The sequence below is a fragment of the Daphnia carinata genome, chromosome 7 (assembly GCF_022539665.2).
Source record: "Daphnia carinata strain CSIRO-1 chromosome 7, CSIRO_AGI_Dcar_HiC_V3, whole genome shotgun sequence".
Taxonomy (NCBI): Eukaryota; Metazoa; Arthropoda; class Branchiopoda; order Diplostraca; family Daphniidae; genus Daphnia; species Daphnia carinata.
Genome location: NC_081337.1, coordinates 9,269,514 through 9,297,419, shown reverse-complemented (window position 1 = coordinate 9,297,419; position 27,906 = coordinate 9,269,514). Strand labels below are relative to the sequence as shown.

The 27,906-nt window shown below is 39.6% G+C and overlaps 9 protein-coding genes across 15 annotated transcripts; 6 read left to right on the top strand and 3 right to left on the bottom strand.

Moving 5' to 3' along the window:
• LOC130689883 (uncharacterized) lies at positions 1 to 18,153 on the bottom strand. Of its 2 annotated transcripts, XM_057512831.2 has the most exons (4): positions 18,148 to 18,153; positions 2,359 to 2,382; positions 727 to 2,240; positions 1 to 658 (listed from the first exon to the last, which is right to left on the bottom strand). In XM_057512831.2, exons 2-4 carry the CDS (start codon positions 2,360 to 2,362, stop codon positions 281 to 283), a joined length of 1,896 nt encoding a protein of 631 aa, XP_057368814.1. In that variant the 5' UTR covers positions 2,363 to 2,382; positions 18,148 to 18,153; the 3' UTR covers positions 1 to 280. The 2 variants fall into 2 exon arrangements, with proteins under 2 accessions (XP_057368814.1, XP_057368806.1); XM_057512823.2 differs by lacking the exon at positions 18,148 to 18,153 and having other exon boundaries at positions 2,359 to 2,519.
• On the top strand, positions 2,710 to 3,959 carry LOC130690228 (uncharacterized). Its single transcript, XM_057513231.1, has 5 exons — positions 2,710 to 2,860; positions 2,937 to 3,050; positions 3,114 to 3,207; positions 3,276 to 3,523; positions 3,664 to 3,959. The coding sequence occupies exons 2-5, from the start codon at positions 2,985 to 2,987 to the stop codon at positions 3,886 to 3,888; spliced, it is 633 nt and encodes a 210-aa protein (XP_057369214.1). The 5' UTR covers positions 2,710 to 2,860; positions 2,937 to 2,984; the 3' UTR covers positions 3,889 to 3,959.
• On the bottom strand, positions 4,017 to 7,502 carry LOC130689761 (uncharacterized). 2 transcript variants are annotated; one of them, XM_057512705.2, is made up of 7 exons: positions 6,774 to 7,502; positions 6,511 to 6,699; positions 6,147 to 6,455; positions 5,904 to 6,077; positions 5,536 to 5,842; positions 4,355 to 5,473; positions 4,017 to 4,275 (listed from the first exon to the last, which is right to left on the bottom strand). In XM_057512705.2, the coding sequence occupies exons 1-7, from the start codon at positions 7,464 to 7,466 to the stop codon at positions 4,124 to 4,126; spliced, it is 2,943 nt and encodes a 980-aa protein (XP_057368688.1). In that variant the 5' UTR covers positions 7,467 to 7,502; the 3' UTR covers positions 4,017 to 4,123. The 2 variants fall into 2 exon arrangements, with proteins under 2 accessions (XP_057368688.1, XP_059352018.1); XM_059496035.1 differs by having other exon boundaries at positions 4,017 to 4,284; positions 6,774 to 7,501.
• LOC130690065 (uncharacterized) lies at positions 7,924 to 10,092 on the top strand. The gene is made up of 6 exons (XM_057513043.2): positions 7,924 to 8,158; positions 8,282 to 8,369; positions 8,428 to 8,624; positions 8,697 to 8,872; positions 8,929 to 9,457; positions 9,520 to 10,092. Exons 2-6 carry the CDS (start codon positions 8,300 to 8,302, stop codon positions 9,808 to 9,810), a joined length of 1,263 nt encoding a protein of 420 aa, XP_057369026.1. The 5' UTR covers positions 7,924 to 8,158; positions 8,282 to 8,299; the 3' UTR covers positions 9,811 to 10,092.
• Positions 10,571 to 12,425, top strand: LOC130690156 (uncharacterized). The gene is made up of 6 exons (XM_057513151.2): positions 10,571 to 10,843; positions 10,923 to 11,045; positions 11,112 to 11,328; positions 11,389 to 11,518; positions 11,594 to 11,756; positions 11,836 to 12,425. The coding sequence occupies exons 1-6, from the start codon at positions 10,741 to 10,743 to the stop codon at positions 12,048 to 12,050; spliced, it is 951 nt and encodes a 316-aa protein (XP_057369134.1). The 5' UTR covers positions 10,571 to 10,740; the 3' UTR covers positions 12,051 to 12,425.
• LOC130690146 (uncharacterized) lies at positions 14,359 to 16,223 on the top strand. The gene is made up of 6 exons (XM_057513139.2): positions 14,359 to 14,707; positions 14,777 to 14,899; positions 14,965 to 15,181; positions 15,264 to 15,393; positions 15,466 to 15,628; positions 15,693 to 16,223. Exons 1-6 carry the CDS (start codon positions 14,605 to 14,607, stop codon positions 15,917 to 15,919), a joined length of 963 nt encoding a protein of 320 aa, XP_057369122.1. The 5' UTR covers positions 14,359 to 14,604; the 3' UTR covers positions 15,920 to 16,223.
• On the top strand, positions 17,871 to 21,474 carry LOC130689976 (uncharacterized). Of its 2 annotated transcripts, none has more exons than XM_057512936.2 (6): positions 17,871 to 18,242; positions 18,997 to 19,121; positions 19,193 to 19,392; positions 19,459 to 19,640; positions 19,702 to 20,548; positions 21,040 to 21,474. In XM_057512936.2, the coding sequence occupies exons 1-6, from the start codon at positions 18,208 to 18,210 to the stop codon at positions 21,316 to 21,318; spliced, it is 1,668 nt and encodes a 555-aa protein (XP_057368919.1). In that variant the 5' UTR covers positions 17,871 to 18,207; the 3' UTR covers positions 21,319 to 21,474. The 2 variants fall into 2 exon arrangements, with proteins under 2 accessions (XP_057368919.1, XP_057368927.1); XM_057512944.2 differs by lacking the exon at positions 17,871 to 18,242 and adding an exon at positions 18,406 to 18,534.
• LOC130689721 (zinc finger protein 761-like) lies at positions 21,332 to 27,895 on the bottom strand. 4 transcript variants are annotated; one of them, XR_009000799.2, is made up of 11 exons: positions 27,570 to 27,895; positions 27,343 to 27,505; positions 25,731 to 27,273; positions 25,536 to 25,667; positions 25,250 to 25,467; positions 24,878 to 25,177; positions 24,622 to 24,816; positions 24,360 to 24,540; positions 24,068 to 24,298; positions 23,946 to 24,005; positions 21,332 to 21,751 (listed from the first exon to the last, which is right to left on the bottom strand). XR_009000799.2 is itself a non-coding variant. In XM_057512663.2 (10 exons), exons 1-9 carry the CDS (start codon positions 27,749 to 27,751, stop codon positions 24,105 to 24,107), a joined length of 3,108 nt encoding a protein of 1,035 aa, XP_057368646.1. In that variant the 5' UTR covers positions 27,752 to 27,895; the 3' UTR covers positions 23,873 to 24,005; positions 24,073 to 24,104. The 4 variants fall into 4 exon arrangements, 2 of the variants coding, with proteins under 2 accessions (XP_057368646.1, XP_057368654.1); XR_009000798.2 differs by having other exon boundaries at positions 24,073 to 24,298; XM_057512663.2 differs by lacking the exon at positions 21,332 to 21,751 and having other exon boundaries at positions 23,873 to 24,005; positions 24,073 to 24,298.
• LOC130690191 (transcription factor ATOH7-like) lies at positions 23,055 to 23,982 on the top strand. The gene is made up of 2 exons (XM_057513200.1): positions 23,055 to 23,210; positions 23,273 to 23,982. Exons 1-2 carry the CDS (start codon positions 23,055 to 23,057, stop codon positions 23,882 to 23,884), a joined length of 768 nt encoding a protein of 255 aa, XP_057369183.1. The 3' UTR covers positions 23,885 to 23,982.
• Positions 27,896 to 27,906: the final 11 nt, after the last annotated feature.

The following is a 27,906-nucleotide window of genomic DNA, read 5'->3' as shown; positions in this document are numbered from 1 at the left end:
TTGATTAAACATTGTATTTGTGCAATATAGTCCAGAATAATGTAGGTAGATGAAATGACCGAAACGAACGCCTACTGTTTAATTTACGAGGGAGATTTAAACATAAGAGGAAAAGAAAAGACAGTGCTCTGCAGCTGACGTTAGATAAAGAGCAATCGGAATATGAGATACAATTTAGTCGCAGAGTATTAGAGGCATTAATATCGATTGGGAGACTAGTGAAAAACATGCCTGGCTATATTAAGAAGTGCCATTTGTTTAAAGAATTTGCAGAGCTGCATTAATCAATGACTTTTAAATGGTCATAGGTATTTCCCAGTGTTTTAAGCATGGCTAGGTATGGCGAATCAAATTGCCCGCTTTCTAGAAAAGTTTTCATCATCTGTCCAGAGAAACCAGAGACGAGTGCGACATTTTTTTCGTCTTTGGTTACTGGCTTAGAACGGTTGCCGTGTCCTCTTAGATTCCAAAATACGATGGCTGGAAGGGGATAGTGCTCTTGTTCAAATTTTCTTTTAATTAACTGAAAATCTGTTTCGTATTTATCGCCTCCGCAATCATCGAATTCCATATCTGAGAAAATGAAGAGCGTTTTAACCATTTCTTCTGGTGGCAACTTGGTGCTGATGGCCAGTTCCAGAATGAGGTCAAAAACTGCCTAAAAAGTTACGAATTCGTGGTTTTGTAAGAAAAAAGCAGTTTTTTGGATTATTAGTAATGCGTCACCTGTAGGTTGGTGTTCATTCCCCATTCCATATTCATGACGAACGAAACCTTTTCTTTCAGCGTTGCTTGATTTACTATCTGAAGAGAAGGACTGGACGAGAAGGTGCAAACATGGTTCTTGAAAGGTGGATTGGATAGTTCGGCAGTTAGCAGAGATAGAGCTATTGCGGCTTCCATAGGTGTTCCCGACATTGATCCGGAAACATCGCAGATGGATAAGGCACTTTTAAACAAACCCGATTTCTTCAAATTTTCCACATAGCTCTTCCATTGTAGTTCGCCTACTTCCATTAATTCTTCGGGTTCGCCAAATGATTCCATAAACTGTTTGATTATTTCCTGTGGGAGTAAGGCTCCAGAAGCAATTTTCTTTTCACCCGACTTAACATCACTCAGATAACAACCAAACCGCTCGGCATCGTTCTTCAAAAAGTTTTTCTTATTTCTTCTCATACAGACGGATGAAACGCGCTGATAATCTATTTCAGACCATGTTTTCTGTGACATCAGTCTTTCAGGAACCTTGATAGCAATTCGAAGCGGTGTTAGGAAGTTTTTGCGGTAATGCACATAAGCTTTTGTATCAAAATCCAATTCAGATTCGTCGGCCATTCGTTGACAAAAAGAAGAGTATAAAGCCCGGGCGATATTTTTACCCAGTGATGTACAACAGTCGATTGAGTCGCCAATAGTAGGAGCCCACTTCCCGACTAAAGCAGTCATTGGTAGGCATTTATTCTTATCCAGCATGTCTTTGTCGCGCTTCAAATTTGAAGTAAATAAGCTGACAACCTTATCATAAAGTGCAGGGAAATGTTGATGTACGATCTTGAAGTTCAAGAGTTTAACAGCAGCAACAGATTTAGCTGCCTTCTTTCTTATTTTGGCTTCTTTACTTCGAGTAAGATGGATTGCTTTGGATAATTCTTTGAATTTTAGAAGAGCATTTCGCTTGGCGTCGTCATCTGGAAGTTTGCTTAGATAGCGTTTCCAAACATGCTTGCTGACATCTCCATTCACCCGCTTGCTGATAAGTTCTTCGAGCGAATAATTAATGTTTGTTTGCCGTGTAGTCTCGCAAATTCTCTTGCGGGGTTGACATTCGGTTCTCGTACATACATCATCCTTCAGCAAAAATTTGATCAACCAGCAAAGATCTTTCCAATAACCATGTTGGGCTACAAATTCAAGATTATAGAGCAATGTTTCTGGGTGATTACGGAAAAGCCAAATAAGGCAGTGATGAAATTCAACAACAGCTCCTTTGCCTGAACGGACATCTCGCAATTGGAAAATTAACTTCAGTGTTAACAGCGCATCTTCAGACCAAGATTTTTCCAATTGACTGACAATTTGATCCTGTCCAGTATTCTGCATAACTTCAAAATAAAAATCAAGGCAGGCATTTGTGGTAGAGCTGTGTGTAAAGGATGCATTTTCTGTAAGCCTAATGTTTTCAGGAAACCCATTTCCATCTGATATAGCATCAGAAATTTCATCAATCTTCAGGCTATCTAAATAAAGCAAATATATATATATGAATTTATACACATGAACTAAATTACTGCTTCGCAAGTGCACTATCTGTCAAGGAGAATTGGCAATAAAACGCAAAAAAATGAGATACCCTACCCATATCTGTAACCACCTTTGTCAACTGTCGAAAATGGAAAACTTAAGCTGTTATTGACCAAATTATCGACTTAACAACGAAAACCAGGGGTGCTAAGGCAACTGCCACAAACGATACAGGATCGACAAAAATGAAAAAAACAGGGCGCGTGCAACGTTTAGCTTATTTACCAACTCCACTGACAGTCTGGAAAAAATAGTAATGGCATGTTGTAACGATCACAATGACGAACTACACCGGTGCCATTCCTTCAGTGGTGCGGCATGTCCTTCCGTCTTCCATATTATTTAATAGTAATTGCCCAGAGCAGAAGTGTTAAATGATCAGTGTATAAGAATATGCCATAAGATTAAAACTATTCAAGCATAAACGATAAACGATAAAACTGGGCGTCCAGCGATTCTAATGTGGACCATCCGTCAACATTGTCGTTCTTATATCTGTCTGCTTTTGTAGATTGTTCTGCAAAAATCGGTGGTCTCAGTCTCAGCTGCATTTCAGGTTTAGTCAAAAATTTGTTTAGCAATTTTAATCTGTTGATAAAGCGTTTAAGAATATGCCTTTCTGATCAATCCAGTTAACTGTCCGGAGCTGGACGTCAGATAGCTGTTGTAGCGTAGGAGAGATGGGCAACTCGCCAAGCAATCGAAAAATAACAGTGGTAAATGATGAAGTCGCAGGAGTTATCAAGGTATTAGAGATTTGCGTTAAATGTGCAATTCCATTCAAACAAAGTTTTATTCAAACTATATAGATCTCTGATTCTGTTGTGAGGCGTCTTAAAGGGGAAATCGAGAGGGAAAGAGAGGCAAAAAGTTCACACCAACCTGTCCATACCAAGCAACAAAGTTTGCTCATTTCTCATTGACATTGGAAACGAAATAGCTTAATGTTTTTTTATTGTTTTAAATTAAAGATGAGGATTCTGAATTACCCAAGGCTTCTAACAATGAAACTCTGCCAAGAACTAAGGAAATGCAAGTACCAAGTAAGGAAGCAACTAGTCCTTCATCTGACAATAAACAAAACAAGGAACCTAATCCTTATGGACGCTTTATGGAAGAAGCTCACCTTACTTCGCTAAAAATTCGACAAGAGAAAGAGGCTGAGATACAGAGAGTTCAAGAGCATTGGCGTAACCAACTCCTAAATTTGACTGAGCATGTAAGAAATATTTAGCCATCTGTTACAAAATTTTCTGGAGTGCAGTACCATTAATCATAGTCAAGTATTGTCATGGGTGAGGGGATAAAAGTCATTTGCCTATTATGACTAAAGTAAATTTTTTTTGCATTTCTGGGTAGTATTCAAAACTTGCCGAGCAAACTGAAGCAGAGTATCGCGCAGCCGTAGAGGATATCCAGCGTTCCTTTTCGAAAGAATCATTTAACGATGTTTGCAGTGAACAGAAATGCTGCGTACTAAAATGTTACAAAGAGAACAAGGACAAACCCTTGTTCTGCGCAAATGAAGTGAAGGAGTTTGCTTCTTGCGTTGACAAGTTTCGTATTGATAAATTGTCGCGATAAAGTAAGCGCGTAAGTTTAAATTACAGAAATGTATCATAGTGAAAAAGAAATACATTAAGGACTGGTAAAAACAGATAATGTGTCGATTGGTTTTATTTCTCATTAGGCAAATAGGTATTTTTTAAAAATCAAACATAAGGTGGCGTGTCGTCAGGTACGCTGAGATCCAACACCTTAAAAGCTGTAACAGAAGCAATAAAAGGAAAACGTTTTGGGAGATAAACGGCATTATAAATTAATCAGTCTCTTCCTTCGTTTTTGTGACGGGTAACATAGAAGACATTATGGAACCTAAGAGGTCTCCAGAAGAAAAAAGGTCTTTTTTCGCAACCGCAAGCTTCGGCCATACTTTCGGGACGCAGTAGTGTTTTGAATCCGATGCAGGGACTAATGATTCTTGCAATTAGAAAACAAAAAAAAATAATCATTGGAAATACAATCGCCAGATGCAAACTTTTAATATTACCAATCAGACTTTCATTGCGGGATCCATGCTTTTCACATTCTACTTGATGATTAGGTTTGTTTTTCTTACTTTCGATAACATTTTGGTGTTCTTCTTCATCCGCCTTTCGTTTCCGCCTTTCTTCTTTGCATGGCTTGTTAGAATGCTTATGATCTTGAAGGTTGCTGCTCCGATGATGTTCACTTCGATGACGGGGTTGATCAGATCTTGGCTCACCATGTTTACATTTTTCTCGTCGATTATCTTTATGGCGATTTCCACATTTGTCTTCTTCTCTTTTCCCCTTGTGGTCTTTTTTTCCATCGAGATCTTTATTAAAATCACCCTCCAGGCTCTTTCTTCGTTTTTCAGCAACTACATGTTTAGGAGAAACTTCTTTAAAATCGTGGTTTTCTTCACCGATCAAACCAGGCTCCTCTTCTTTTTTTAATCCAACGCCTTCTTCACCTTTGACCGGCTCTTTGATACATTCCGGTTTGGCATCTTCGTTATGTCGCTCGTGTTTTGACTTGATTTCATGTTCTTTACTTCTTTGCTTCCCATCTTTTTTAGATTCTAGCGTCTTGTCGGACCGATCGTTTTTCAGGGCTCTTTCGTCTCCATGTTTTGATTCTTTTCCCCCATCATCTGTTTTTTTACTTCGTTCGAGCCTTTCCTCTGTTTTTTTGGAATCTTTACTCGGGTGTTCAGGTCTCTTGGTTTTTTCTGGTTTTTCTTCAGGCTTTCTTTGTTCCCTATTATTTTTACAGTCCGTCTGCTGTTCTGCGTCCTTCGTTTTGTCGCGATCACCGAAGGATCGCGATTTTTCTGACTTTTCTTCACGTGAGGCACTCTTAGCTTTTACGTCTTCAAGATAACTGTCAGACTTCCCCACTTCCTTTTTAGCTTCTTTACTTCGTTCTCCTTTTTTGCCATCTTTTTCTTTTTCCTCTTGTCTCTTAAGCTTATCCGTTCGTGTAGATTCCTCCTCACTTTCATCATCCTCCGTTGTTTTTTCTTCTGGAACTCGCAATTTTGACCGGTGATTCTCTGTGTCACAATTCTCGCTCATGGCAGCTGAAGGGACATAGCGTTTCATACCATGTCGTCTCAAATCTTCGTCTATTGCAGTAGCACCACCTGGTAAAGAAATCAGATTTCAGGGCAGGTGAAATACATCAAATGAAAAATTGCTCACAAACCTTCCTCAGCTGCCATTCTTTTATACATCTTGTTTAATTCTGGATAATATTGCCGAAGACGGACGTGCCATGCAATGCTCGTCACAGCAGATATAGTTCGGAACTGATGAATAACATTTCGTGGAAGAAAGTATATGTCGTTGTCGTAAAGGGGTATTTTTGCGTAGCGAATCCCTTCACGATGGAGTTGATTGAGTTTAGCATCTTCCACCCATTGGACACACTGAGAAATAGGAGGTTCATATAAATCGAGTTGAAGTTGGGAGACCAAATCGTTGAAATCGGCAGCGTGGAAGGCAACAACATCCTGCAAGCAGCATATAGATTAGTATTTCACATTACATGCATGGTTACGAAACTTTATTTACTTTGGTTATGCGATTAATCTTGCTCTTATCACCGCAACGAACAGCTTTCAATATTCCAACAGCCGCTGTCGTCATGCGATCTAAACCATGACCTACGTGATCTGCGTGTGCGCGAGTTCGGTCTTCAAAAAGTACCTCACGTGCCTCTAATGAGCGTGGTAAATACTGGAGATTCTATTTAACAATTGAATAAGATTTCACTATTTTGGCACATAAAAGCTGAGAACTAATTTGATGCAATACCCGGAGTTCATTGATTCCTGTCCGTTTTCGCTTGACTGGAGATCTGCTTGCGTTCAACTCTGCTGTAGGAAGCATTTGCTCACCAGGTCTCACCCAGAGAATAGGCCCGTCGTTAGACTCTAACGGATTATCCATTTTCACAACACTCGTTTCTCCCCAGGGCATCGTCAACTTGAGAAATATATTTTTTTCCAGCATCTCAAGAAACTTCGGGAAATACCCTCCGACTTCTTCAGTCACGGTACCAACAAGCGAAATCTGGTGAAGAGGTCCATGGCGGAAGGTGCCACCGCTGTATGTTTTATAGACCTGACAAATATTGTTTAGCTAGTAATGAGCATTCTGTACAAACTTTTGAATTTACCTGATCTTTAAAATGTGCCATGTTGGAGCTCTCAATGTCTGAATTGCGCCCGAGAACCCCATTTTTCACTGTAAGATTAGGGTAATTCTCAGCCATATGATCTAGAAGATCTGGCATGTAGCTGGCTGCATTATGCACTATGGACATCACATAGTGGGCAAAACCATTTTCATCTTCACTGAATGACAGCTGAATATACAGGTACATTATTTGATGGCAAAATTATAAGAGGAAACTATTTGATTTACAATGAACTGACATACCTTCAAAAATTCATGGGCCAGTTCTTTCAGTTCTCGTTCATTTAAATTTAGATGATCTATTTCATCTTGACTCATGTGGAGAACACTGGCATTCCCATTTGGATAGGTCTCAAGTTTAATTAATGATGCATATTTGTGGTGCTCCCAATGTGGTACAGAACTGGAGGAGTATATAGATTTGGGAATCCATGATTGTAGGGTGATGGTTTTTGATAAGTGTCTGTCTATCCTGCACTGAACACCCACATTGCACCGTTTTGTTTTTCTTCTTTCATTGCATTTCCTGCAATCTCGACTGGATTTGTGTCTTGATGAATGTCTGTCTCTATTACTCTCTTTTGACCTCTCTGATTTTGATGTAATCGGATGTTCAGGAGGCAATGTTGTCGTAAATTCTTCTTTAGTCGTTGAGTTGTCACAGTTTTCGGTTTTCACAGCACAACTTAGTTCACTGCTATCCTCAAGAGGCCCGGAGGCGGCATCACACGAAACAACATCATTGGTGCTTGTGTTTAACAATGGATTGTTTGACGGTAAACCAGGTAAGTTACGAATGAATTCACTTAATTTCACGTCCGCACCATTAATTTCATTGTTAACAGGTGAATTTTCACTTTCAAATCCCGTGAAATCCAATTTTGACACTGTTTCTAATTCCCGGTCTGAAACGACGCTTGACTCGCGCGTCGCCATCTTTTACAGTTTTTTCAATTTTTTCCCCCTGGCTATGTTTTCTGCGCCAAAGCAATTAAATGACGAAACTGAACACAAAGGACATCTAGTGTTAAATCAAAACCGTTTAGAGAACCTTCGTGATCTTGTGTGCAATGAAAAAGTGCCACATGAAACTGTTAGAAAAGTATGCTTCTTCACAAAGCTTCATTTTAAAATGTTCAGTCTGTTTATTCATGGAAAGTAAAAACGGAAAGTTTAGACTTTGAGAGGTAATAATCGAATTTTCACGGTCACATTTATATGTTCTGCCGAAGAATAAGTAATACTTATTTCTTATGTTAAAATTTTTTAAAGAGATGTTTTTTTATACGAACGAATGTAAAAACAATAATTTTTTTGTTGCCTTTTTTGCCTTGTAATATTTCATCAACTGTTTGTAGATTTCGCAACGCCGAGAGCTCACACACTCATACACACCCATCCCCTCTTCTTGTTTTTGTTGTTTCGATACGAATTGTGCAATTTGGTATTGTTTATTGGAAATTTGGAATAGAGACGTTGAAGATCGGGGGAAAATATAGGTGTAAAGGGATAACTTGAGATATGTGAAACATTAAACTGTGAATACATAATTATTTAGCGCCGTATATCGCATTTTTAAAAATTTAAGTTTCACATTTTCGCTATGACATTTAGAAGACTACCCTAAGGTACGTGATTAATGGTTTAACATACGTTTTGCACGTATTATTCTCCGCATTTAATGTAAAATATTATGCGTATACAAAAGGAATTCTTGAGTCCTTCTATAAAGCAATGGATATTTTTTTTAGTTATTTTCAGGTATTAAAATGACCTCTTTTCCTGGGAACCAACAAACCTATGAGTACCATGCTGTGGACAACTTTGAAGTCCGTTTGGGTTAGTTAAGCAATTGTGTTTTCATTTTTGAAGTAAGCTACAGTGCACAATTTGATAGAAAACCGGAGTTCAGGATGTTGGTCATCTTCATCTGTGAAATTAGTCCAACTTTGTTGCATTGGAATATTGCTTCCAATTGTGTGGATTCTAGTTCCTGTTTATGCCCGTCTATTTTCGTATGCTAATTCTGCTGTGCCTTTAACAAATACTCAGATGCGGATGTTAGATTCAACTTTTTCTACATTCTGGTGTCAAGTAAGTGATTTACGAAAAAAGAAACAAGAATGAATTTTCAGTTCTTGGTTGATGTTTTTTTTTTGTTTAAAGGGTCAACTTCTTCAAACAAATGTAACCTTTGATGCCTATTTGATGAATAGCAAACCTAGTGCTTACTCATACACCCAACATTTTACACATCACTTCGAGTTGGATGATGATCTCAAAGAATTTTGGGGATTTTATTTGCTTGAGGGTTCGCAGTTGACGATTAGCTCCTGCGCAAGGTAATTTTCAAGTGCCTTCCTTTCGTTTTTTAATTTAACTTGCGTTGTTTCTGCAGATATATGGGAGCGAGTGTTACAGTTGTCAAAGGAAACACTTCTCTAAAGTTGCTTTCGTGTCTTGAAGAAGGGTTTACTTCTAGTGAGGAAGGATCTTTGGAACGAAAGAAAAATATCACCATGCTCCTAAAACAAAACACTTCTTCCAATCCATCAAGAAAAGGCCAAGTTGAAGATGGTCAATCCATGATGAGGAATAACATAGCGAACGGCCAGCCGATGCTGATTTTGAAATTGGACGATGACGTAGAAGAAATCGAAAATGGCGCATTTGAATTGGCTGACGATGAAGTAGTTAAAGAAAAGGACGTTTTAGCGAATCCAAATTGGGGTGGCACATCGACGTCGGGTGAATCGTTGACTTCCAGCTCAGAGGAGGCATTGCTCGCTTGTGCTAGTCCAGTGATGAATCAGTTTGTGATTCCTGACGAGAACTGCAACTCAACGAATGCCAAGCATAGCCTTCTTCGATATGTTGTTGATGGCGAAGGATATTATTCAATCATCTTCTCGAGCAATTTTGAGCAAGTAAGAAAATCTGAGATCTCGGACAACTTGACATAATTCTAATGAGAAATTCTTTCATATAGAACGGGCAGGTAAAAAACCCTGTTTCCACGGAATTTGATATACTTCAAAATGTTTTTAACGTTACGGATGCGGCGGCGTCTTGCCATAATACCACTGAGTGCCATTTTTCTCTTCGATTCGCATCAAATGAGCGAGTAGTCGTTACGCTTTCGACACCTCGTTACGATGATGGCAATGGTGATTGGGACTCAATGTACTATATCGAATCCCAGTGTATTCCACGTACGAGAGTTTATCTTGCATTTGGATTGACCCTTCCACTCGTTCTTATCCTCTGTGCCTTCTTATAACTCCCCATTCGTTTGTCTATCTTTGGCTGTATAATTTTCGGCCGTAGGGTTTAGATCGCTTTAGACAATGTTCAGAAATGATCCTCAAAGCACGTCGATTTTGCCTTAAATCAGGGAACAAATTTGGATTTAACTTTAAAGACAAGTGCGAACTTTTAGTTCTCTAATGTGCACTAGAAGTTCCTAAACATGTTATACGTAAAAAATGTATGCAGATAAATAATGTACCAAAAACATAAACAAATATACATTACCGCGTTGGGCTAAGGAAAAGACGATGAGGCATGCTGTTTAAAATAATTCACCTCTTAGAAGCTGGATCTCCATCAAGACTAAACGTCTTGATAGCAGTTATAGCAGCTGCTGGTAAAAATCAATCACCAATCTGCAAATTTGAAGATTTAGTTAGAAGGTTGTCGTTAACATAAGATTCTTAATTACCATGGATCATTAATCACGGTGCAACACAACCTATACTGCAAGGAAAATGAAAATGGGATAAAGATTGTCTTCTATAATTTTTGTGTGTTCCGTTTGCAAGCTATTTGCTACTAAATAAAAAAAACTTCTGTAAAAATTTTCTTCAAAATAAATCATTACGTAACGCGAGAAATAGCGTCATAGCTCTGGGGGGCCTACTAAATTTGTCCTTGAGAAAGACCGCCATCGACACGCCTTGAAATTCATGCAGCACGTCCACCGCTACGAGCTCACGTAAACATTCAGTCGTCTTACTGCTGTATCTTCAACAACAAAAAGTTATTGAGTGAACGTTTGATTTGTTTGAAGGTTTTCACCTGTTGGGCAACGTATTAATATCTGTGGGAATCGACATTTGTCTAGTATCGCAACAGTGTCGAACACAATATTTTTCGTGATTCTACGTACACTTATTGATTCGTCTGGCTCGTCTACTTGTGCATCATCGTCATGGAACAACGGCACGTGTTTTTAGCTGGCTTGGTGCATTTGATGGCAATTACGTTTGTTGTCATGGTTGTTTTCAATGCACTGGGTGGTTCAGGTTATGGAGGTAGGATTTGCATTGTTTAAATTCTACTGCAGGCGAAGTGAAATCGTTTTACCTGTTAAATTCGTGAATCTTCTATTAGGCCTTTTTAACCAGAATACGGGACAAGTTTCTGCTAACTATACAGTATTCATTACGCCAGCCGGATTTACCTTCTCAATATGGAGTGTGATCTACATATTTCTTGGAGCCGGGGCAATTTACTGTAAAGCGAGATAATTCATGTTACAACACAAGTAACTTACTCATCTACAAAATATTTGTTACCTAGGTGTCTCGACCGTCTACAGAAGACGTGGGTCTAACACCCGAGTATTCGTCCATCCAGTTGTCCTTAATTGGCTATTTTACGTTGCTCTTGCACTGAATTACAGTTTCAACACGGCATGGATATTTTTATGGGACCGAAAATTAATGATCGTGGCAAGCATTTTCCTATTTGTTATTGCTGGCACGGGATGGCTATCGTTTGCTGTCTCCAGCATCAGGTTAGTACAAATAGTTTGAACTAAAAGTTAAAGGATTGATCCCTATTTTCTGTCAAATAGAGGGAAAAAAGCATGTGAAAATAGAAAAGGTGGGATGCCTGTACCTGCAATTTTCAAAGAAGTACGATTGCAGAGAATTTTGATACATAATGGCATGGCGCTGTATGCCACATGGACGACAATTGCCTCTGTAAGTAATCAGACAATCATTGAAAATACGTGGTAACAACAAGGAAACTTATTTTTATTATTATGCATGCCTAAGTTGCTGAACGCTAACATCGCCTTTCAGTACTTCGGGAATTTCGATGCGGAAACAACTAGTTTAGTTTGTTTGTCAATTCTTTTGATTATGATGATAGGTTGGTTTATACTCGAAAATACCAAACTGGATCCCTATGTTCGCTACACCGTGGTGCAATATCCTGGTTTGTTTCCTAATAGTACAACACAGTTGATTATTTAAACGTTAAATTTTTTTGTTATTTTTTTTTTTTTTTTTTGCAGTTATCATATTTGGTACCTTTGGAATTTTGAGTAAACAAGGCGAGCAGAGCCGTCCCGATGGGCCTGTGCCGGAGAACGTCCGAATTTTGACATGGCTTGTCCTCGGTGTTGCCTCAGTTCAGCTTTGTGCTCGTTTCATCATCACCATTTACCGCTATCGTACTCGACCCTTGTTTCAAGTTGAGCCTCAACCAGTTTCCACTGTGGAACAATAATGCTACATGAACCTAACACAAGACACAATAAAAAAAGAAGAGCTCTTGAAGAGCGATTGATAAAAATTGTTGCAACAAAACTTACGGATATTATTCGAGACAATGTGAACTGAAAACGAGTTGCGTCAGAGATATTTTTTACTTCGCAGGGACAATAGTACAAAATGCTGTTAAACCATGACCTGTATGACCCAATTTATAAAAATGCACCACAAGATGTTGTTGTTGGAGAGTCTACGGTATAAGGTTTTTGTTGAACTCACGTAAATTACTGAATTTCCTCTAACACAATTTGGTCCTTATTCAACTGATGAACTCCGTCTACTGTAATTTTCTACGATCATCTTTTCAATACAAAACAAGCTGCCAAAATTGTTTGGAAGTGTACCTTTTCGTGAATAGAACTGAAAAATACCGCAATGTTTTCCACAAAACATTTTCCTATTTTTAAATCCTTAATTGTGAATTGAGTTTTCAAAGAAAATGAACCCGTGCATTAGTCCAATTTAACAAATGTTTCATTGATAACAAAAAACCGTACGCGACTGGTATCGAGTTGAAGTTTTTTTATTATTTTTGTTACAATATGAGTAGCTCGAAAGCGGTCGCGACGTAAACCGGGACAGGATGTTCATACATCGCAAGAATCCGTATTTTTCTTGAGTGAATAACGGATGTTCGTAATTAGTTCATTTCCGGAGACGTTGCTGCGTCATCAGAAAATGTACTAAGAGATACAAATAAATAATAATTAAAATAGGATATACAAGAGACTTTCCACAGGAAAAAGCTATCTATTGTAAAAATAAATTCTCAGACGTCATCGAGCGACAGTGTGAAGGGCTTAGCAAGATAATACCTACTGCATGTTGCAACAAGAATATCCCTATACCGAACCCCCAATTTACTATTTCTTCTCTTATCCGTTCTCGCGCATGAGTCTACCTGTTCTTCTCTAAGTTTATTTTTAGGTGACACTTTCGCTATTGACCTGTTCCCATTGTAGATCCTTGAAATTTGCAGAATTTCTTTAGATTGCCAGTTGGTCGTTGATCGTCTCTCATGTAAGCTACGTTAGAAACCACAAGTGAAATTCTACGTTCGCCAAGGTTAGCCAAAAAGACGCATTCTCTGACACTTTGCCTGCGCCACTGCGTTACACATCAATATTTTAGTGTGCAGTGAGGTAATTAGCATTATTTACGACCGCAGGGATTGTCTGATTGACGCTGTAATGCTTGCTCGAATAGCACAAACGCTTGGTTACGTAATGACAAATATATCAAAAGAAATAGAAATGTTAGGCAAATAAGACTTGCAAAGCAATAATTAGTTGGTAGACGATACATTTGGCACACAGTTCATTTTTAAAAAGTTGTTAGATATCGGCTAAAAAATGAACGTGTTATTTTCGATTGGCCGAACAATAAGAAGCAGGGCAAAAAGAGACCTAAAATTTGCAGTTTAGCTTTCGAGGTTGTTTTAAAAAAGGAGTTATTGCCCCGTATCCATTCTTTAGATTGTCCTCCAACTCGTACCTCGAATAAAACGAAATCTTTTTAGAAACTGTCCTACATATCGTGATGCTTATGTAAGCACAACCTCACGGCACTATGTGTAGCTTTCAACGAAGTGGCTGAACGGCTTCAAGGTTAACAAGTGCGTAGAAATGAAATAAACATTCGATTTATAATTAAATGTAGGAAATTAAACAAGGATTTAGCTCTACTGGAAACCGAACTGGATCATTTGGTCTCGTAACTCAAAGAAAGAAAATGGCATTGGTTATACAACAACAGGCAAACGTCCCAAGTAAGGCAATTTACATGCACTCTAGTACCAAACAAAATATCAGTTTTGAGCTTTATTGAGTGCACCATATCTCTGCTTCTTTTATCGGGAACGCTAATTACGACAGGCTTGCCGACAAATACGGAACCCATGAAGAAAATGAAATCAAAGAACGCATTTTGCCTTGGGTCGTCGTCATTCACAAAAGGTTGGGCATAATTTTCCAGTTATTTGAACTCCTTGATCTTCAGAATAGCGGTATATCCTCGAAAGAGAAACACGATCTAAAGTTCAACGAATTTTGAAGCTACTTGACATGTTTTTTTCCTTTAACAAAAAGCAAAATCGATTGGAATCGTGAGCTTTCCCTTTATTCTACTAATGGTGCCGTCAACAGGGAGAAAGAGTGGAAGCAAAACTCTCCAACTCTCTGACAATACTCTTGATACAGTTTGCCCTTGGGCGAGCGAGGTGATTTTCCAAACGAAATTCACTATCCATGCACCTACAGCTTCAGTCGTAAACCAACTAGCCTCTTGTGGCAGCGTGCATTTATTTGTTTCATGCGCTCCCACTGCTCTCCGACGGCCCACTCGCGTCGTTGCGCAATGGAACCTTTCCCAAAGCTTGCATAAGGTGCGACTTTTCTTATCTTTAGAACCGACGTGAAAAAGTAAAGCGTAGCCAGTGACAAGTATTTCAGTGATCTCCATATTGCTCGTTCCCTTCAGTTTTACCCCAGTCTAATTTCTTAACGAAAATCATGGAAAATCGCAACAAACTGTTGGCCGTTTTGGTGCACCTGACAGGGGCTGTTTACATTGTGATGATAGTCCTCAACGCGTTAGGTGGCATCGGCTACGAAGGTATTTTTTAATAATCTAGCTACTTTTTTCTAAAAATGAACGAATTTTAATGCTAAATCTGTGTCACAGCTATTTTTAGCCAGAATACAGGACAGGTTTCCGATAAATATACGGTGTATATCACGCCCGCGGGATTCACGTTCACAATATGGAGTGTCATTTACATTTTCCTCGGAGCCGGCGCAATCTACAGTATGTTTTACAAATTAAGACATTTTCGGTCGTGAACGCAGAGATAACACTATCTTGTGCCACAGGTTTGTCTACCGTGTACCGGAAAAGCGGGCCAAATAGCAGAGTTTACGTCCAACCCATTATTCTAAATTGGCTTTTTTACGTGATGCTGACAATCAATTACGGCCTAAATACTGCTTGGATCTTTTTATGGGACTCGGAATGGATTGTTGCAGCAAGCATATTCCTCTTATTTATCACCTACACTGGATGGCTTGCATTTACAATTGCCTGCAGAAGGTTTTCGCAATTTACAATTATTATTTGGCTGACTGCTCTTATTGCTATTCCGACGTAACCAGTTGTTTTAACTCAACAACAGGGCGAAAAGGACAATGAAAAAGAAACAAGAAGGAGTTATTAAAAGCGCAGTATACATGGAAGTACGACTGCAAAGAATATTTGTACAAAATGGTATTGCTCTATACTCTACGTGGACGACTATCGCCTCTGTAAGTAACATAACGTTCAATGATAATCGATATAAATGATTGACGATTTCCTTACTCTTCGGACGTGTAAAGCTACTCAATATTAACATCGCCTTCCAGTATTTTGGCAACTGTGACGCAGAAACAGTAAGTTTAATATGCACAGCCGTCCTTTTGGCATTCCTAATAGGATGGTTCATACTTGAAAATACTTGGCTCGACTCTTACGTTCGTTACACCATAGCTCAATATCCTGGTTTGTTTACTTAGCTTCCAACATACAATTAGAGCGAATTTTTAATAATTTTTTTCTTATACAGTGATTATATTTGCTACGAGTGGAATTCTAAGTAAACAAGCCGAACAAAACCGTCCCGACGGACCTGTTCCAGAGAGCGTTCAAATTTTGACATGGATTATTCTTGGTGTTGCTTCAGCTCAGTTAGTCGTTCGATTGATTCTCGTCATTTACCGCTATCGCACTCAACCCTTGTTCAAAAGCCAATCAATTTCAGCACGCGAAGAAATTCTCACTGTACACAATTAATCGATGCTCCCATCGTGAACAAGTTCCCAGACATTCAGCAACATAAATATTTTAATATCAATAAAGAATATTTAAATCTCCTCCCAAATGGGTGACATTATGAGACGAAAGCTTATGTAAGTTCAAAAAGGTTCTGCTTACAGAATCAGTAACAATCCATCGCAATGCTATATTCAAATTATATCTACATTCACCTGCTATTATCAAGCAAACCCTAATCAAATGAATCAAATTTACTGTTGTATTTAATGCTAGTGACAGATTAAAATATACTTGTAAATATAACCAAGTTAATAAAGCTCAATTACAAACTGCTACCAAATGAACTATAAAAGAAATTCCACCGTTTGACGTCAGCCACTTTATGAGCAATAAATGAAACAGTCGAGGTATTATAAAGGAAAAGATGCCGTTCAATGAGACGGCTATGCTAACTTTGGCCATAAGATAGGGAAACACTCATTTTTATGATCGTACAAGAACCTTAGGTCAAGAGATTGTTAAATTCATCCGAGGTTTCAACAAAACCAAAAGTTTTATCTTTTTCTCGCGGCCCGATCTCATTGCAGTAGGAACTGTTGGTTAGTAACAAGTGTCCGCCGATATGAATTTGAATGATTGGCATCAACAATAATTCACACCCTTTTGCATCCTTAATACAATATGTGTTTACATCAACAGGATATCTTCAACAAGCACATTGTAATCGAATGAGGTGATCACAAAGGAGTTACTGACGTCTATGTGAAGATATTTACAAACAAGTTTTGACTCACAACTGAGTATTTTAGGCTACGAAACATTAGACAATTAGGTCAATCAAATGTTTTTTTAGTTTCGATGAAATATCAGAGCAAACTGGCATCAGGATATATTCAAAAGTGGCAGACATGATTAGCTAAAGTCGTCGTCCTTTCGCCCTAGTCTTCAACAGTCAACATTTTTCAACTTTCCCGTGTAGAGGAAAATTCCACAAAACCTAACTATCGTTAAACGTCAAGAACAACCCTAGTTTTTTTTAATAATTTAATAGAACCTCGGCCATCAACAAAAAATTTCTTTGTAGTCGAAAAAAACAAAATTTTTTGCTATTGGCACCGGCAAGGTAACGCAAATGATAGCGTTGCTTTCAGCTCTACTTTAAGATCTGACAAATACGTATTATCAAAATGCGGATTAACCTCCATCCCATTTGGAGTTGTTTACACATACTTACACAAAAAATAAAAAAAGACCCTGTTATATAACGTCGCGTACAAAGCCCTTGTCATGCGCTTCCTTCATCAGAACAAGCTTCGGAAAATAATTTTACAAAAATCTTCTAGAACAGTAGCTATGCAAATTTCGCTGAAGGGCGTTTCCTCCATCCGTCTTCTAAACAAATGCAAACCTTGAGCATGCCAATGTCACTCATGACTTCCTTCACGACAAGCGAACAATAGTTTTTGACCTTATAGGAAAAATGCTGGGAAATGTGCAAATAACGAGACAATGTGAACAGATTTTAACAATAAAAAAATGTTCCATGCTTTGATTTTACTTTCAGTTTAGTGATTTTTACGCGAACTACAAGTAATTAACATTTTACATAGACTACTTTAGACAGACATGGTTTTGCGTCTCATCAGTAGACTGAACCAGTTTTCGCTTGGTGCGTACCAGGAACCCGTATGGTACAAAAAGACTCTAGCACAGCTAGGATGTTATCCAGTTTGGTTACTTAAAAGCAGCCACTCCTTGACGGATAAATATAGTTCACGCAGGACTCTTGGAACACTCAATTTTTCCAGTTGGGAAAGGGAAACAAAAACGAAAAGTCGAAACAAAGAAGACCTTGATTAGCGTTTGCAAAGGAGCTGCACCAACGACAGTAAACATCTAAAGCGTTGGTAAAAAAAAATCCAGTTTAGGAGAACAGACTACTTTCTACGTTACAGACTGTAACTTTCGGCCAGCAGCAACATCCAATCAAATGGAACCTCTGAAGTCACGTGATATATTTTTGTGACAGACTTGGATATTCATCGTCGATTACCCAATCAAGAGTGTTAAGGAATTCTTTAAATTTGCTTAACACTGATGTCTTGGACTCAGTCTCGCTTCGCCACCCGACAGTGACCCCGATTTGTTTTTAGCAGAGCACTGCGTTTCGTCATTGTTACGAACTACCTATCGGGTAGTGTGCAATCCTAATCCCAAAAGATTATTGTTGTTGCTTTCAGTACAATGCTGAAGTAAAAAAAAAAAGTCAAAACAGATGCTATTCATTTGAATCATAGTTCGGGAAAATGGATGAATCCACCTATTCTATACCCGACGACAGGTAATTCAGATTCCTTTCCATGTCACCCATTATGGCACTTTCCCGAATTATTGTAAGCAACGTTAAAGGGTAATTGATCGTTCTGACTCTTGTACTTGTTGACCTGTTATCGCCCCGACGTTTAAAAATACATGATAGGCTACATGAAAAAAACAAAACAATGTTTATCTGCGATAAGATGTTGATTTGGCCTCCAGCCTCAACGATAAATACAATTCGATCGCTCTCGAGTCGCTTAAAAGTGCGTGAACCTAACTCGTGTGAGTACACGCCATAGGCATGGTCAGCCGAGGTAAGTAAAACACTAAAATCATTCTAGGGCATGCAACAACAATTTTGAAAAAATTACTAGTTTCTCTAACAAGATGCAATTAAAGTGTTAATAACAAGCCTGCTTTTCCATTTTTTTACTTTGTCTTTGCTTTACTTTGATTATTTCTTTGTCGATAAGATTGTGGGTGTCCGAGACCCAGGGGCAAGGTCGAGGCAGTTCGGGGAGACACGCAATTGGTTTAGAATTCCCGAAGTTTTGTTGCTATGGTGTCGGAAAATTATCTTCAGACAGTACGTAAGCGATTACAGAGGCGTTATAAACAACAAGTAGAGCACGTAATCCTTACAAACAAGTACAAAGATATCAAGTGGCGCACATTAAAACAGTCACATCAACACCTTTCCCTCACAATCGCAGATTGCAGGCAATTGAAGCGAGCCACAAAACTAACAGCGGTCCTTTTTCTTTTAAATTTTGTAGGTTTAGTTATCAATCAACTGATGATTACAATTACCGACAATCACTCAACATGTCATTTTCCTTTGGAGACTATAACTTGGAATCCGCAAAATACCAATACGACGCACTTCCCGTCAACAATTCAAGTACGCGCAAATCCTCCCCTCCCCTTTTTTACCAATTAAGAGCTCCCGTGACAACTGGTTTTATTCAACAGGCGGAAATGCAAGATGTTCACTCATGAATTCAACTGCAGCTAAAATCCTTCATTTGATTATTTTCGGAATTGCTCTACCAACGCTGTTCATCGTGATTCCAGTTTACGCCAAATACGTTCTCTATGCCGACACAGTCGTCACGTTCGGCGCATCTGACATGAGACTGATGGATGGACACGTATCTACTAGCTGGTGCAAGGTATGGATTACAGTTTGTTTTGATTTTACTCATTATCATAAAAGTGGTTAACTGTTGCACGCGTAGAGCCAACACATTCAAATGAATACATCGTTCGACGCATATTTAATGGCCGATCGACCGGCTGTTACCCCAAAAGCACAAACTCTAACTATGACACGCGAATTTGAACTGGACGATGACTTGAAAGAATTCTGGGGTTTCTACCTACTGAAAGGCTCCGAAGTGACTGTCTCAAGTTGTGTTCGGTAATTGAAATCAATCTTTCCGGGATCAAGTAAAATGAATTTTAAAAACTGTTCGCTTTAGGTATCTCGGGGCAAATGTCATGTTGATTAAAGGTATCCATAGTTTGAAATTCTGCGCTTACGTCGGACGAGAGTCTAAAGAAGATGAATCCAACGAAATTCTGGGTCTCGAGTCACACAAGCTCGCCGAGCAATATCAAATGGAGACGGATGATTTCAAAGCTCCAGCTCCAGCTTTGTTTAAACAACCAGCCAAAAAGGATAAAGCTCGAATCTTACAACTGCTCAAATCGCACAACGAAAAACGGCGCCTTATCAAATTACTTGAGAGGAAAAACATCAATTCGGATCGCAATGATACTCAATTGCCAACTGAAGTTGTCATCAGAGTAGAGAAAGCTCTTCAAAAAATTTTGCAACAAGAAATTGAGTCTCTATATCAAGAAGTCAAAAATATCATAGCAACAAATCACACAAAGCCAACGAACAATACCCACTCCAATGTGTCGAAACAAAAAGCGACTAAAAATCGATGGCCATTGAAACAGTTAAATAACAAAGGTGCTAAACTATCAGCCGTCATCAACGAGGAAGTCGATTCGGAAGAAGATGGCGCTTACGAGTTGGACGAAGATGCTACCCTTAGTTTGAACGTAACAGCTGATGGGATTGCTGATGATCGAGGCACCATTAATCACAACCATTTGAACGATACTTCTGAATCAAATGAGTCATCATTCTCCAGCAGCGAGGAGGCAATGCTCCATTGCAAAGGAGTCATACTCAGTCAGCCTCTTGTGCCGGAAAACCAATGTAGCAACGACGTTGCTCCACGTTACAACAACATCAAGTATACTGTCGAGGAGGAGGGCTACTACTATTTCATATTCTCAAGTGCCAACGAAAAGGTATGAAACTATACGCATTTCACAGTGCAAATAGAACTAGGACTGTAAGAACTTAATACTAGAATCTCTTTGAACGACCAACGAACGAGAGCACTCGACTTACTTGTTGATTTGCAGTTAATCTGGGAGAATCTTGAAGCACAATTTTCTCCAACTTTGAATTGCTGAATATGTACACTTTGATTTGTCTATCTGAAAGTTAAATGAATAAGATATATTAATATTGAAAACAAAAAACTGGGACTGCAGCAGCTGCTTACCTTCGCTGATGTAGCAAGCATGGGAATTGAAACAGATTCAGTAGGATTCAAGGGGAAGGGTTCGAAAATTCGAATAGACGTTGCCATTTTAGAAATTTTAAAACCCTTTCTTCTCAACCATTTTCTTTTGAATAAAATTAGTATAGTTTAAAAAAAAACCACTGCATTAAAAAAAAAAAATTATCTACATGCCATTTTGCTAATAATCTAACGTTTATGTGATTAATAAAGGTACGGAATAAGTTGTCGGTGAAATTTGACCTGCTCAAAACCGTATTCAACTTAACGGAGGCTACTGACGTCTGCCACAATTCCACCAGCTGCAACTTTCCGCTCAGTTTTTACTCATCAGAGAAAGTGGTCGTCTCGATTCCTGTTCCAAATAGCAGTGTATCACAAGATTGGGACCGTACCTTTGTGGCTCGTGGTGTGTGTGAACCACGGATGCCTCTCTATTTGACGTTTGTTCTTCTTGTCCCTCTCTTCCTCGTATTTTGTGCATTCCGATGAGTTCATCTTTTGCTTTCGTCTTGATCCCCATCTCGCCTACACTAGAGGGATAGTGGTTCCACTGATGTCATTAAAGTAATGTCGCCTTATTTTTCTAGAATGTCATATCATAATGTTGAAGCTTTGTGATCAATAAAACACGGAATCGATTCAGAATTTGGGGACAAATTGAATCCAAACGTAGAATGCAACTGTATTATAGTTGGTGATCCAATTCTTTTCAAAATACAGAATGTTGCTGCTTTGTCAACGACGCCGCGTGCGACGCCGACGATGTTATTTGGTACACACAGAGCAGCGTCTGCTAACTCGAGATAAGACTGTGCTTTTAGAAGCGAAAAGGGAAAGGCAGCTCAATAACGTATTTTGACAGCTTTGGGAACTTGTCACATGAAAATCCCCTCACCCTCTTCTCGTTTTTTTTCTCCGGTAACTACAATAACAAAAAAAAAATCTATTAGGATTTCATATGGGGGAGAATGAATGGCAATTTTGTAGCCACATTGCATTATCATGAAAAGAGAAAAGCAGGGTCATGAGGTTGAATAAATTGATTGCATCGGTGGTCGGTCGCGTGCCAATGGAGGGAGGCGATTAACGTTGATCTCTTTCCGTTTCAATGAGTTTTATAATAGGCCGATATGTACCTACACACTCGAAAGGCACAGTATCGAAAATCCATTCACACACAGTAACCAAATAAAATCTATTGCTGTTTGGTGCCACGTGACCCAATGTTTAATTCTCAACTGCCTATGTTACTGATAACGATGCTAATTTATCTACCGGTTGGCAACGAAACTGGCTATTATCAAGAAAAAGCAAAACAAACTGAAAATGTTTGGAAAAAATGGACGCGACATGACAGTCAAGTGGCGAGTGACAGATGTCAAAAACAATTCAACTCAACTCCGTCGGTAGCCCTGAAAAAGAAGTTCTTGGTGGCTTCTTATCGTATCAAATGTCTGCTAATCTTTGTGCGTTCAGACTTTAGGGGCCTATTCGAAGTGTATGCGATACTTTTGAAAAGTTGAAGCTGATGAACCGCTTTTCTCCCACGAGTTTCGAGGTTTTAAAGTCGCTGATTTATGCCACGCACATTTATCGAGTTAATACGATCATTTTTTGGGGGGCCTTTTTTTTCTCTGTTTGAATAAAGAGTCGGCCAACCCCTCTCCATAGGGGAATATGATACGTATTGTGTAGAAGTAGAATAAGAGTTTTTTTTTAAACACTTTTTCACAGGAAAAGAAGCGGAGTGGCTAAGGGGAGGGTTTACTGAAGAACGTCAAAAGATTCGTAATAGGCAATATAGAAGGGCGGGGTCCCTGTCAACTTTCAACTCTTCCTCGGCGCTGGATTGGACGCTCCCGTTCACCAAACACGGTGATGCTCGTTGCGCGCATGACCCGCTTTTTCGGACCTTGGTCTTATATAAAAAGCCATGCGTTCGAATGGAATGGGTGACAAATTCAGTTAGCTTACGAGACGGTAGCGGACAATAACATTTTGGGTAAATATTAGACTAATTGATTGGGAAATCTAGTTTGCCTACGGTGAACTTTGTCCCTCGAACTGATAGCGCTAGCAATAAAATACCGCCCCCTTTTTCTTTCCTACTGTTTTTCTGTAGCTATAATCGTTTTAGTTGAAATTGTTTCCATCTGAAGTCAAGTCGAAGAAAATATCCCCACTGCAACATCCTTAGAAAACAACAATAACGATATCCAGCCCAAATGCAACGAGATAATCGAAGCCGGAGCAATAGCAGCATCCGAAGTATGGCGTCAAACTCGAGCGATGTCGACACGTCAGAGTTCGAAGACAATTCAGAATTTTCACCCGATACTGACGATAACGACAACGTGTCACGTCACGAGGATGATGTTCAAGTAAGTGAAAGCGATTTTAATCAAATATAAATAATTTCTGAATATTACTGATTCGCAAACAGGTAAAGAAAACAGTTAAAGTGAAGAAAGAGCCAACATCATCCTCAAGCCGTTCTAGTCACGAGGAGTCTGAGAGTATCAAAGCGGAGAGTCCCTCAACCATATCTAGTGCTACCATTCTGCAGTTCCGCAAACGATTAAACCCAACTAAGGCTCGAGGACAGCCATCTCACTCAACTTCGCCCCTGGGAGGGCGTGTAACACAAAAGACAACGTCGGAAGAGTCCGGTCGTCCGCTAATCATCTTTCCACGCAAGACTTTCAGTAACAGTCGCGAACGCTGGCGCCAACAAAACGTTAGCGGTGCATTCTCTGAGTTGCGTAAACTCGTTCCCACCTACCCACCTGAAAAGAAGTTAAGCAAGAACGAGATTCTTCGACTTGCGATCAAGTATATAAGACTCTTGAGTAACGTGCTGGATTGGCAGAAACAACAAGAAAATCCGCTTCAAACTGTCAAGCAGCAACAGCCTGGTGTAGTTATTCATCGACGGTTGGCTACTCGTCAACATCAACTACCCAGCACTGAGGCCAAAAATAACCCAGATTCTTTCATCATTGATCCGCGCGATCTGACCGTTCTGGTTAACCGTCACAAGTCCCCAAACATGTAAGATTGTCGATTAACTGCCAATGCTCGTTACTTATCTCCCTACCCTCTCAATTATTTGTTACCTGTTGTCTCAGTCTATGTATACACGCGATAAAAGGACTATCCGTCAACGGGGTGCAAACCTAGTTCATGTACAACATCAGTTTATATATTCTTTCACTAAATATTCTAAATCAATCTCAACCTAACTTTTTGGCGTATAGCAATGATGAAAATATCCGTTATTCAACGGAAGATTCATTGGTATTGAGCGAGCAATTTTCTTCGTGGCGCATCAATTGTGTTAGGCTAGGCAAAACTTTCCGGCAATGCGTACACATCAGCCTTTTGCCCGTATGTATACGTAAATGAGCATACAGGGTAGTCTTGTGAGGAAACGTTTTATCACAATGGTCGCAGCTGAATGGCCGCTCACCTGAAACATTCAATACAATTGATAATCAAACAGAAATAAACCATGGCAAATAAATAGTTACCCGTGTGAACAACCATATGGGCTGTTAGATGCTGTTGCTGTTTAAATGAACTTGGGCACTGATCACATTTAAAAGGCCTCTCGCCCGTGTGCGTCCGCATGTGCTGCTCCAACGATGGCTTATGTGAAAAGGTTTTATCGCAATATTGACACTTGAGCGATTTATCACCTAAATGAATTCCCTGTTAGAACAAATAAATAAATCCCCTATAAAAACCTGTTGAATATCGAACAGTTGATCATAATTAAATTTGTAGACGAACCTTAATGTGGTAGTCACGAGCGGAACGCGATCTGAAAACTTTATCGCAAAAGTCACAGCCAACAGGACCCGCATCGACAGGATCCACTTTTGGATATTTTTTCTTGACAGCATCAGGATTTGAATGTTTATGCACGTGGAAATCAAAATTGGCCTTGTTTGTAAAGACTTTGGGACAGATTTGGCACGCATATACCTTTACGAAGAGAAGTTTCAGGATTTGCTAACCAAACATTATTGACATGTCGAAAACTTACCGATTCTGGGTGCTGGCCCTTGCGATGAAGAGTGAGCTCCTTAATAGACGGAAAGGTATCTTTGCAGGTAGGGCAAGGCAATGCAGGTGTCTCTCCTGTATGTTTAGCTCGGTGAAGCATTAAGAAGAGATCCAGCTTGAAAGTCATAGAGCAAAAATCACATTTCAGGCGAGGAAGTTGCCCCAGCCCAGAGGAATTTCCTTCTGTTACACCAGCCCCTTGTCTCTTCTCGTGAACTTTGAGGTGGGTCGCATAAGTTGTCCTCTGTCTGAAGCATCTTCCGCAAACCGTGCATTTGTACTGTGCAAATTCAAAAAATTTTTTTTTCAAGTCAACTTATTAGTCAGGCAAGCTATTATTATTTTTACATACCGGTTTCTCCCCAGTGTGAGTGCGAATGTGCTTAATCAGCACGGGTTTCAGTCGGAAAGCTTTATCACAATACCGGCAAACGTGGGGCTTCTCGCTCGAATGTAACGACATGTGGCGATTTAAATAACGAGCGAATCGGAATGACCTACCGCACTGTTCACACAGGTGATTACCCGGTACAGCCTTGTGCTGACGTAGCTGATGGGCTCGCAACTGAGCTGAAATACGGAAAAACTATTAGCGAAACACTAAACATAACAATTAACACACGCATTTGAAATTTTACCTTTAATGACAAACGTTCTGCCACATTCATCGCACAAGTGGTTTCTTTCTTCCGTGTGCAGAATAACCATGTGTTGCTTGAGCCAACTTTTCTTGATTAGTTTATTGCAAACTGTGCAAGGGACTTTCTCATCTGCAAAAGAAACGTGCATCAATTTATAAATTCAAGAATCGGTTCGTAAATATCAGAAGATACCCGCATCATTGGTTTGCCCGATTTTTGGCCGTTCGCTTGTTTTCCTTTTAGGTCGCTGGTAGTCGGGATCCATTTCATGAGCTTCATCTTGCATAATGTGACATATGCTAAGCAACTCCACGGCTTTGCGTTTTAGGGTGGAAACTTCTTTTGAATAAGATTGAATACGATGTCTCAACCTATTTTTGCGACGTTGCTGATTGATTGCCAGCTGTATGGCACTTTTGTAGTCTTCTAGATCGTTAGCCAATTCACTCCGATTGGAGCACTCGCTATCGGTAGGCAACGGTGTTTCGCCAAATGAATAATTGTGTTCCAATGAAAGGCGAGAAACTACTTGATCCGGGTTGAGGTAAGAAAGTGGGTAGTCCTCAAACAAAGTTTCTGATGCTTGATTCACAAGCGGTTCTCCCACCGTACAAATATGTACTTTACCGTTGACTTGATGGACCGACTCGATTCTGATTCCCGATAGAGAAATGCTGGTTTGCGTCGGACGTTGGACCCTCGTACTAGGCCTGTCTTGGTAGGTGAACAAGGGTTTTTTCTCCAGATAGGATGGAACAAAGATGTGCGTTTTGGAAACTTGGGATTCAGCAGGTTCATAGAATGGTATTGTATCTATGTTTGGGGTTGGCCTTTCTCGATACAAAGTGTACGTTCCCGGAACATCGTACAGAGAAGATATGACATTGCGGTAATAAGAAGCTCTGGCCATTTCCTCACTCACCGTGAAAACACTCCGACCGTTTTTCATGATTGGAATATCTATTTTCACCGGTGGTACCAAAACACTTTCAAGTTGGATGACCGTCTTTTCGTCAAAACTCTTGGATAGCCCGAATTGATAAAACGGGATAGGAAGGGGCTCTATTGTTGTTTGTTTCTTTGAAGAAGGCGGGGCTTCGACCATTCGATTAAATATACGAATTACATTGCGTTGAGGAGTATTCGTTGGCTCAACTTGGTTAATGACTGGTTCTGATACAGGTAGGTTGCAATTTCGTGTGTTGACGTGTGCATTCAATGGTTTCTGTATTGTCGATTCCAAGACGTTTGGTAGTTTTGGAAAATCGCATACTGTTGTTGTTTTGTTTCCTAAGGCAAACGATGGTTCCTCAGAGTCGTGGCGGTTTACTTTACTTTTTGGTCGCAGAGCGTTTATCCGGGAAGAACCTGAAGCTAGCTCATGATTCTTCATGCCAGGGGTAAACACTTTTGGAGCAAATGGCCTCTTCTTACACGCACGGTAAGTTTTGGTTGGTGGTATCACTTGGACATCCTCTATGGATGACAAAGAGACGGATGAAACTATTTGAATTCCATATTCTTCTTCTTCTTCGTTTCTTGCTACGGTGTTCGTTTCGTATGTGATGTTGCCTCGGTTCTCCACCCCAATTTCTGTTGTAATCTGACTTCTGCTTTCGGTGATGGATTCGCAAGTTTCAACGTCCATTACAGTTTCTTCTTCTTGAGTTTTCGAGATTTTTTTCGCGTTTGGAATCGGGATAAGGAAATCTCTGAGTATTTCTTTGATTTGCTCCTAAATATTTCAAATTTGCAACAACACATTACACCAACAAATTTTCATTGTAAAATAGAATCACTTTACCCTATCACAATCGGAAAATTCGAGCGATCCTGTGTAAATATATTCAATAATGGAACGAAGAGAGGTGTATGAGTAGCCAACCACGGAGATTCGAACATCTTCTTCTACGAGTGGGTTTTCACAAAACATGGCGGCAAACACTGGACTAGCTGCTGCCAATACACTAAATCAAAAAATAATAATTGGATACCAGGTAATACATAAGACGGAGGTCATGAATTGCTTACCTTCGGTTTGCGGGTATATGGCGCGCCACGGCTTCATCATCCAAATGATTTTCCGGACTACCAACGCACGTTAGAATTACATCGACGAAACTCCCTCGCCGATACCACTCTAGCAATAGACGTTCAAAACATGAAGCGTGTCCTTTCCCCACAATTCGCACTCGTTTGATTCTGTTCTCCATTTTGAATACACTGTTCCAACAGCGCGGGTATAGATTAATGCAAGATACGAACTAAATGTGCACACTTTTCTTCAGCCAAGAACTAGACTACCGACATACACACTACCAAAAAGAAATCCGCCATTCCTCGAGTGAATAGCGCCATCTGAGCATTT

Coding starts and splice junctions, on each gene's coding strand:
- LOC130689883 (XM_057512831.2), bottom strand. Junction 659..726: donor GAATGAACACCAACCTACAG/GTGACGCATTAC, acceptor GTAACTTTTTAG/GCAGTTTTTGACCTCATTCT.
- LOC130689721 (XM_057512663.2), bottom strand. CDS start 27,751: ATGGAGAACAGAATCAAACGAGTGCGAATTGTGGGGAAAGGACACGCT. Junction 25,668..25,730: donor CGGGCAAACCAATGATGCGG/GTATCTTCTGAT, acceptor TTTCTTTTGCAG/ATGAGAAAGTCCCTTGCACA. Junction 24,299..24,359: donor CCATATGGTTGTTCACACGG/GTAACTATTTAT, acceptor TGAATGTTTCAG/GTGAGCGGCCATTCAGCTGC.
- LOC130690191 (XM_057513200.1), top strand. CDS start 23,055: ATGCAACGAGATAATCGAAGCCGGAGCAATAGCAGCATCCGAAGTATG. Junction 23,211..23,272: donor GTCACGAGGATGATGTTCAA/GTAAGTGAAAGC, acceptor ATTCGCAAACAG/GTAAAGAAAACAGTTAAAGT.
- LOC130689761 (XM_059496035.1), bottom strand. CDS start 7,466: ATGGCGACGCGCGAGTCAAGCGTCGTTTCAGACCGGGAATTAGAAACA. Junction 5,474..5,535: donor AAGAATGGCAGCTGAGGAAG/GTTTGTGAGCAA, acceptor TTTCTTTACCAG/GTGGTGCTACTGCAATAGAC. Junction 4,285..4,354: donor CCGCAATGAAAGTCTGATTG/GTAATATTAAAA, acceptor TCTAATTGCAAG/AATCATTAGTCCCTGCATCG.
- LOC130690065 (XM_057513043.2), top strand. CDS start 8,300: ATGACCTCTTTTCCTGGGAACCAACAAACCTATGAGTACCATGCTGTG. Junction 8,370..8,427: donor CAACTTTGAAGTCCGTTTGG/GTTAGTTAAGCA, acceptor ACAATTTGATAG/AAAACCGGAGTTCAGGATGT. Junction 9,458..9,519: donor TCTCGAGCAATTTTGAGCAA/GTAAGAAAATCT, acceptor TCTTTCATATAG/AACGGGCAGGTAAAAAACCC.
- LOC130690156 (XM_057513151.2), top strand. CDS start 10,741: ATGGAACAACGGCACGTGTTTTTAGCTGGCTTGGTGCATTTGATGGCA. Junction 11,519..11,593: donor CATGGACGACAATTGCCTCT/GTAAGTAATCAG, acceptor TGCATGCCTAAG/TTGCTGAACGCTAACATCGC. Junction 11,757..11,835: donor CACCGTGGTGCAATATCCTG/GTTTGTTTCCTA, acceptor TTTTTTTTGCAG/TTATCATATTTGGTACCTTT.
- LOC130689976 (XM_057512936.2), top strand. CDS start 18,208: ATGGATGAATCCACCTATTCTATACCCGACGACAG. Junction 19,641..19,701: donor ACTGTCTCAAGTTGTGTTCG/GTAATTGAAATC, acceptor TGTTCGCTTTAG/GTATCTCGGGGCAAATGTCA. Junction 20,549..21,039: donor TCTCAAGTGCCAACGAAAAG/GTATGAAACTAT, acceptor TGATTAATAAAG/GTACGGAATAAGTTGTCGGT.
- LOC130690146 (XM_057513139.2), top strand. CDS start 14,605: ATGGAAAATCGCAACAAACTGTTGGCCGTTTTGGTGCACCTGACAGGG. Junction 14,900..14,964: donor CGGAGCCGGCGCAATCTACA/GTATGTTTTACA, acceptor CTTGTGCCACAG/GTTTGTCTACCGTGTACCGG. Junction 15,182..15,263: donor TTTACAATTGCCTGCAGAAG/GTTTTCGCAATT, acceptor ACTCAACAACAG/GGCGAAAAGGACAATGAAAA.
- LOC130690228 (XM_057513231.1), top strand. CDS start 2,985: ATGGGCAACTCGCCAAGCAATCGAAAAATAACAGTGGTAAATGATGAA. Junction 3,208..3,275: donor TGTCCATACCAAGCAACAAA/GTTTGCTCATTT, acceptor TTTAAATTAAAG/ATGAGGATTCTGAATTACCC. Junction 3,524..3,663: donor TCCTAAATTTGACTGAGCAT/GTAAGAAATATT, acceptor ATTTCTGGGTAG/TATTCAAAACTTGCCGAGCA.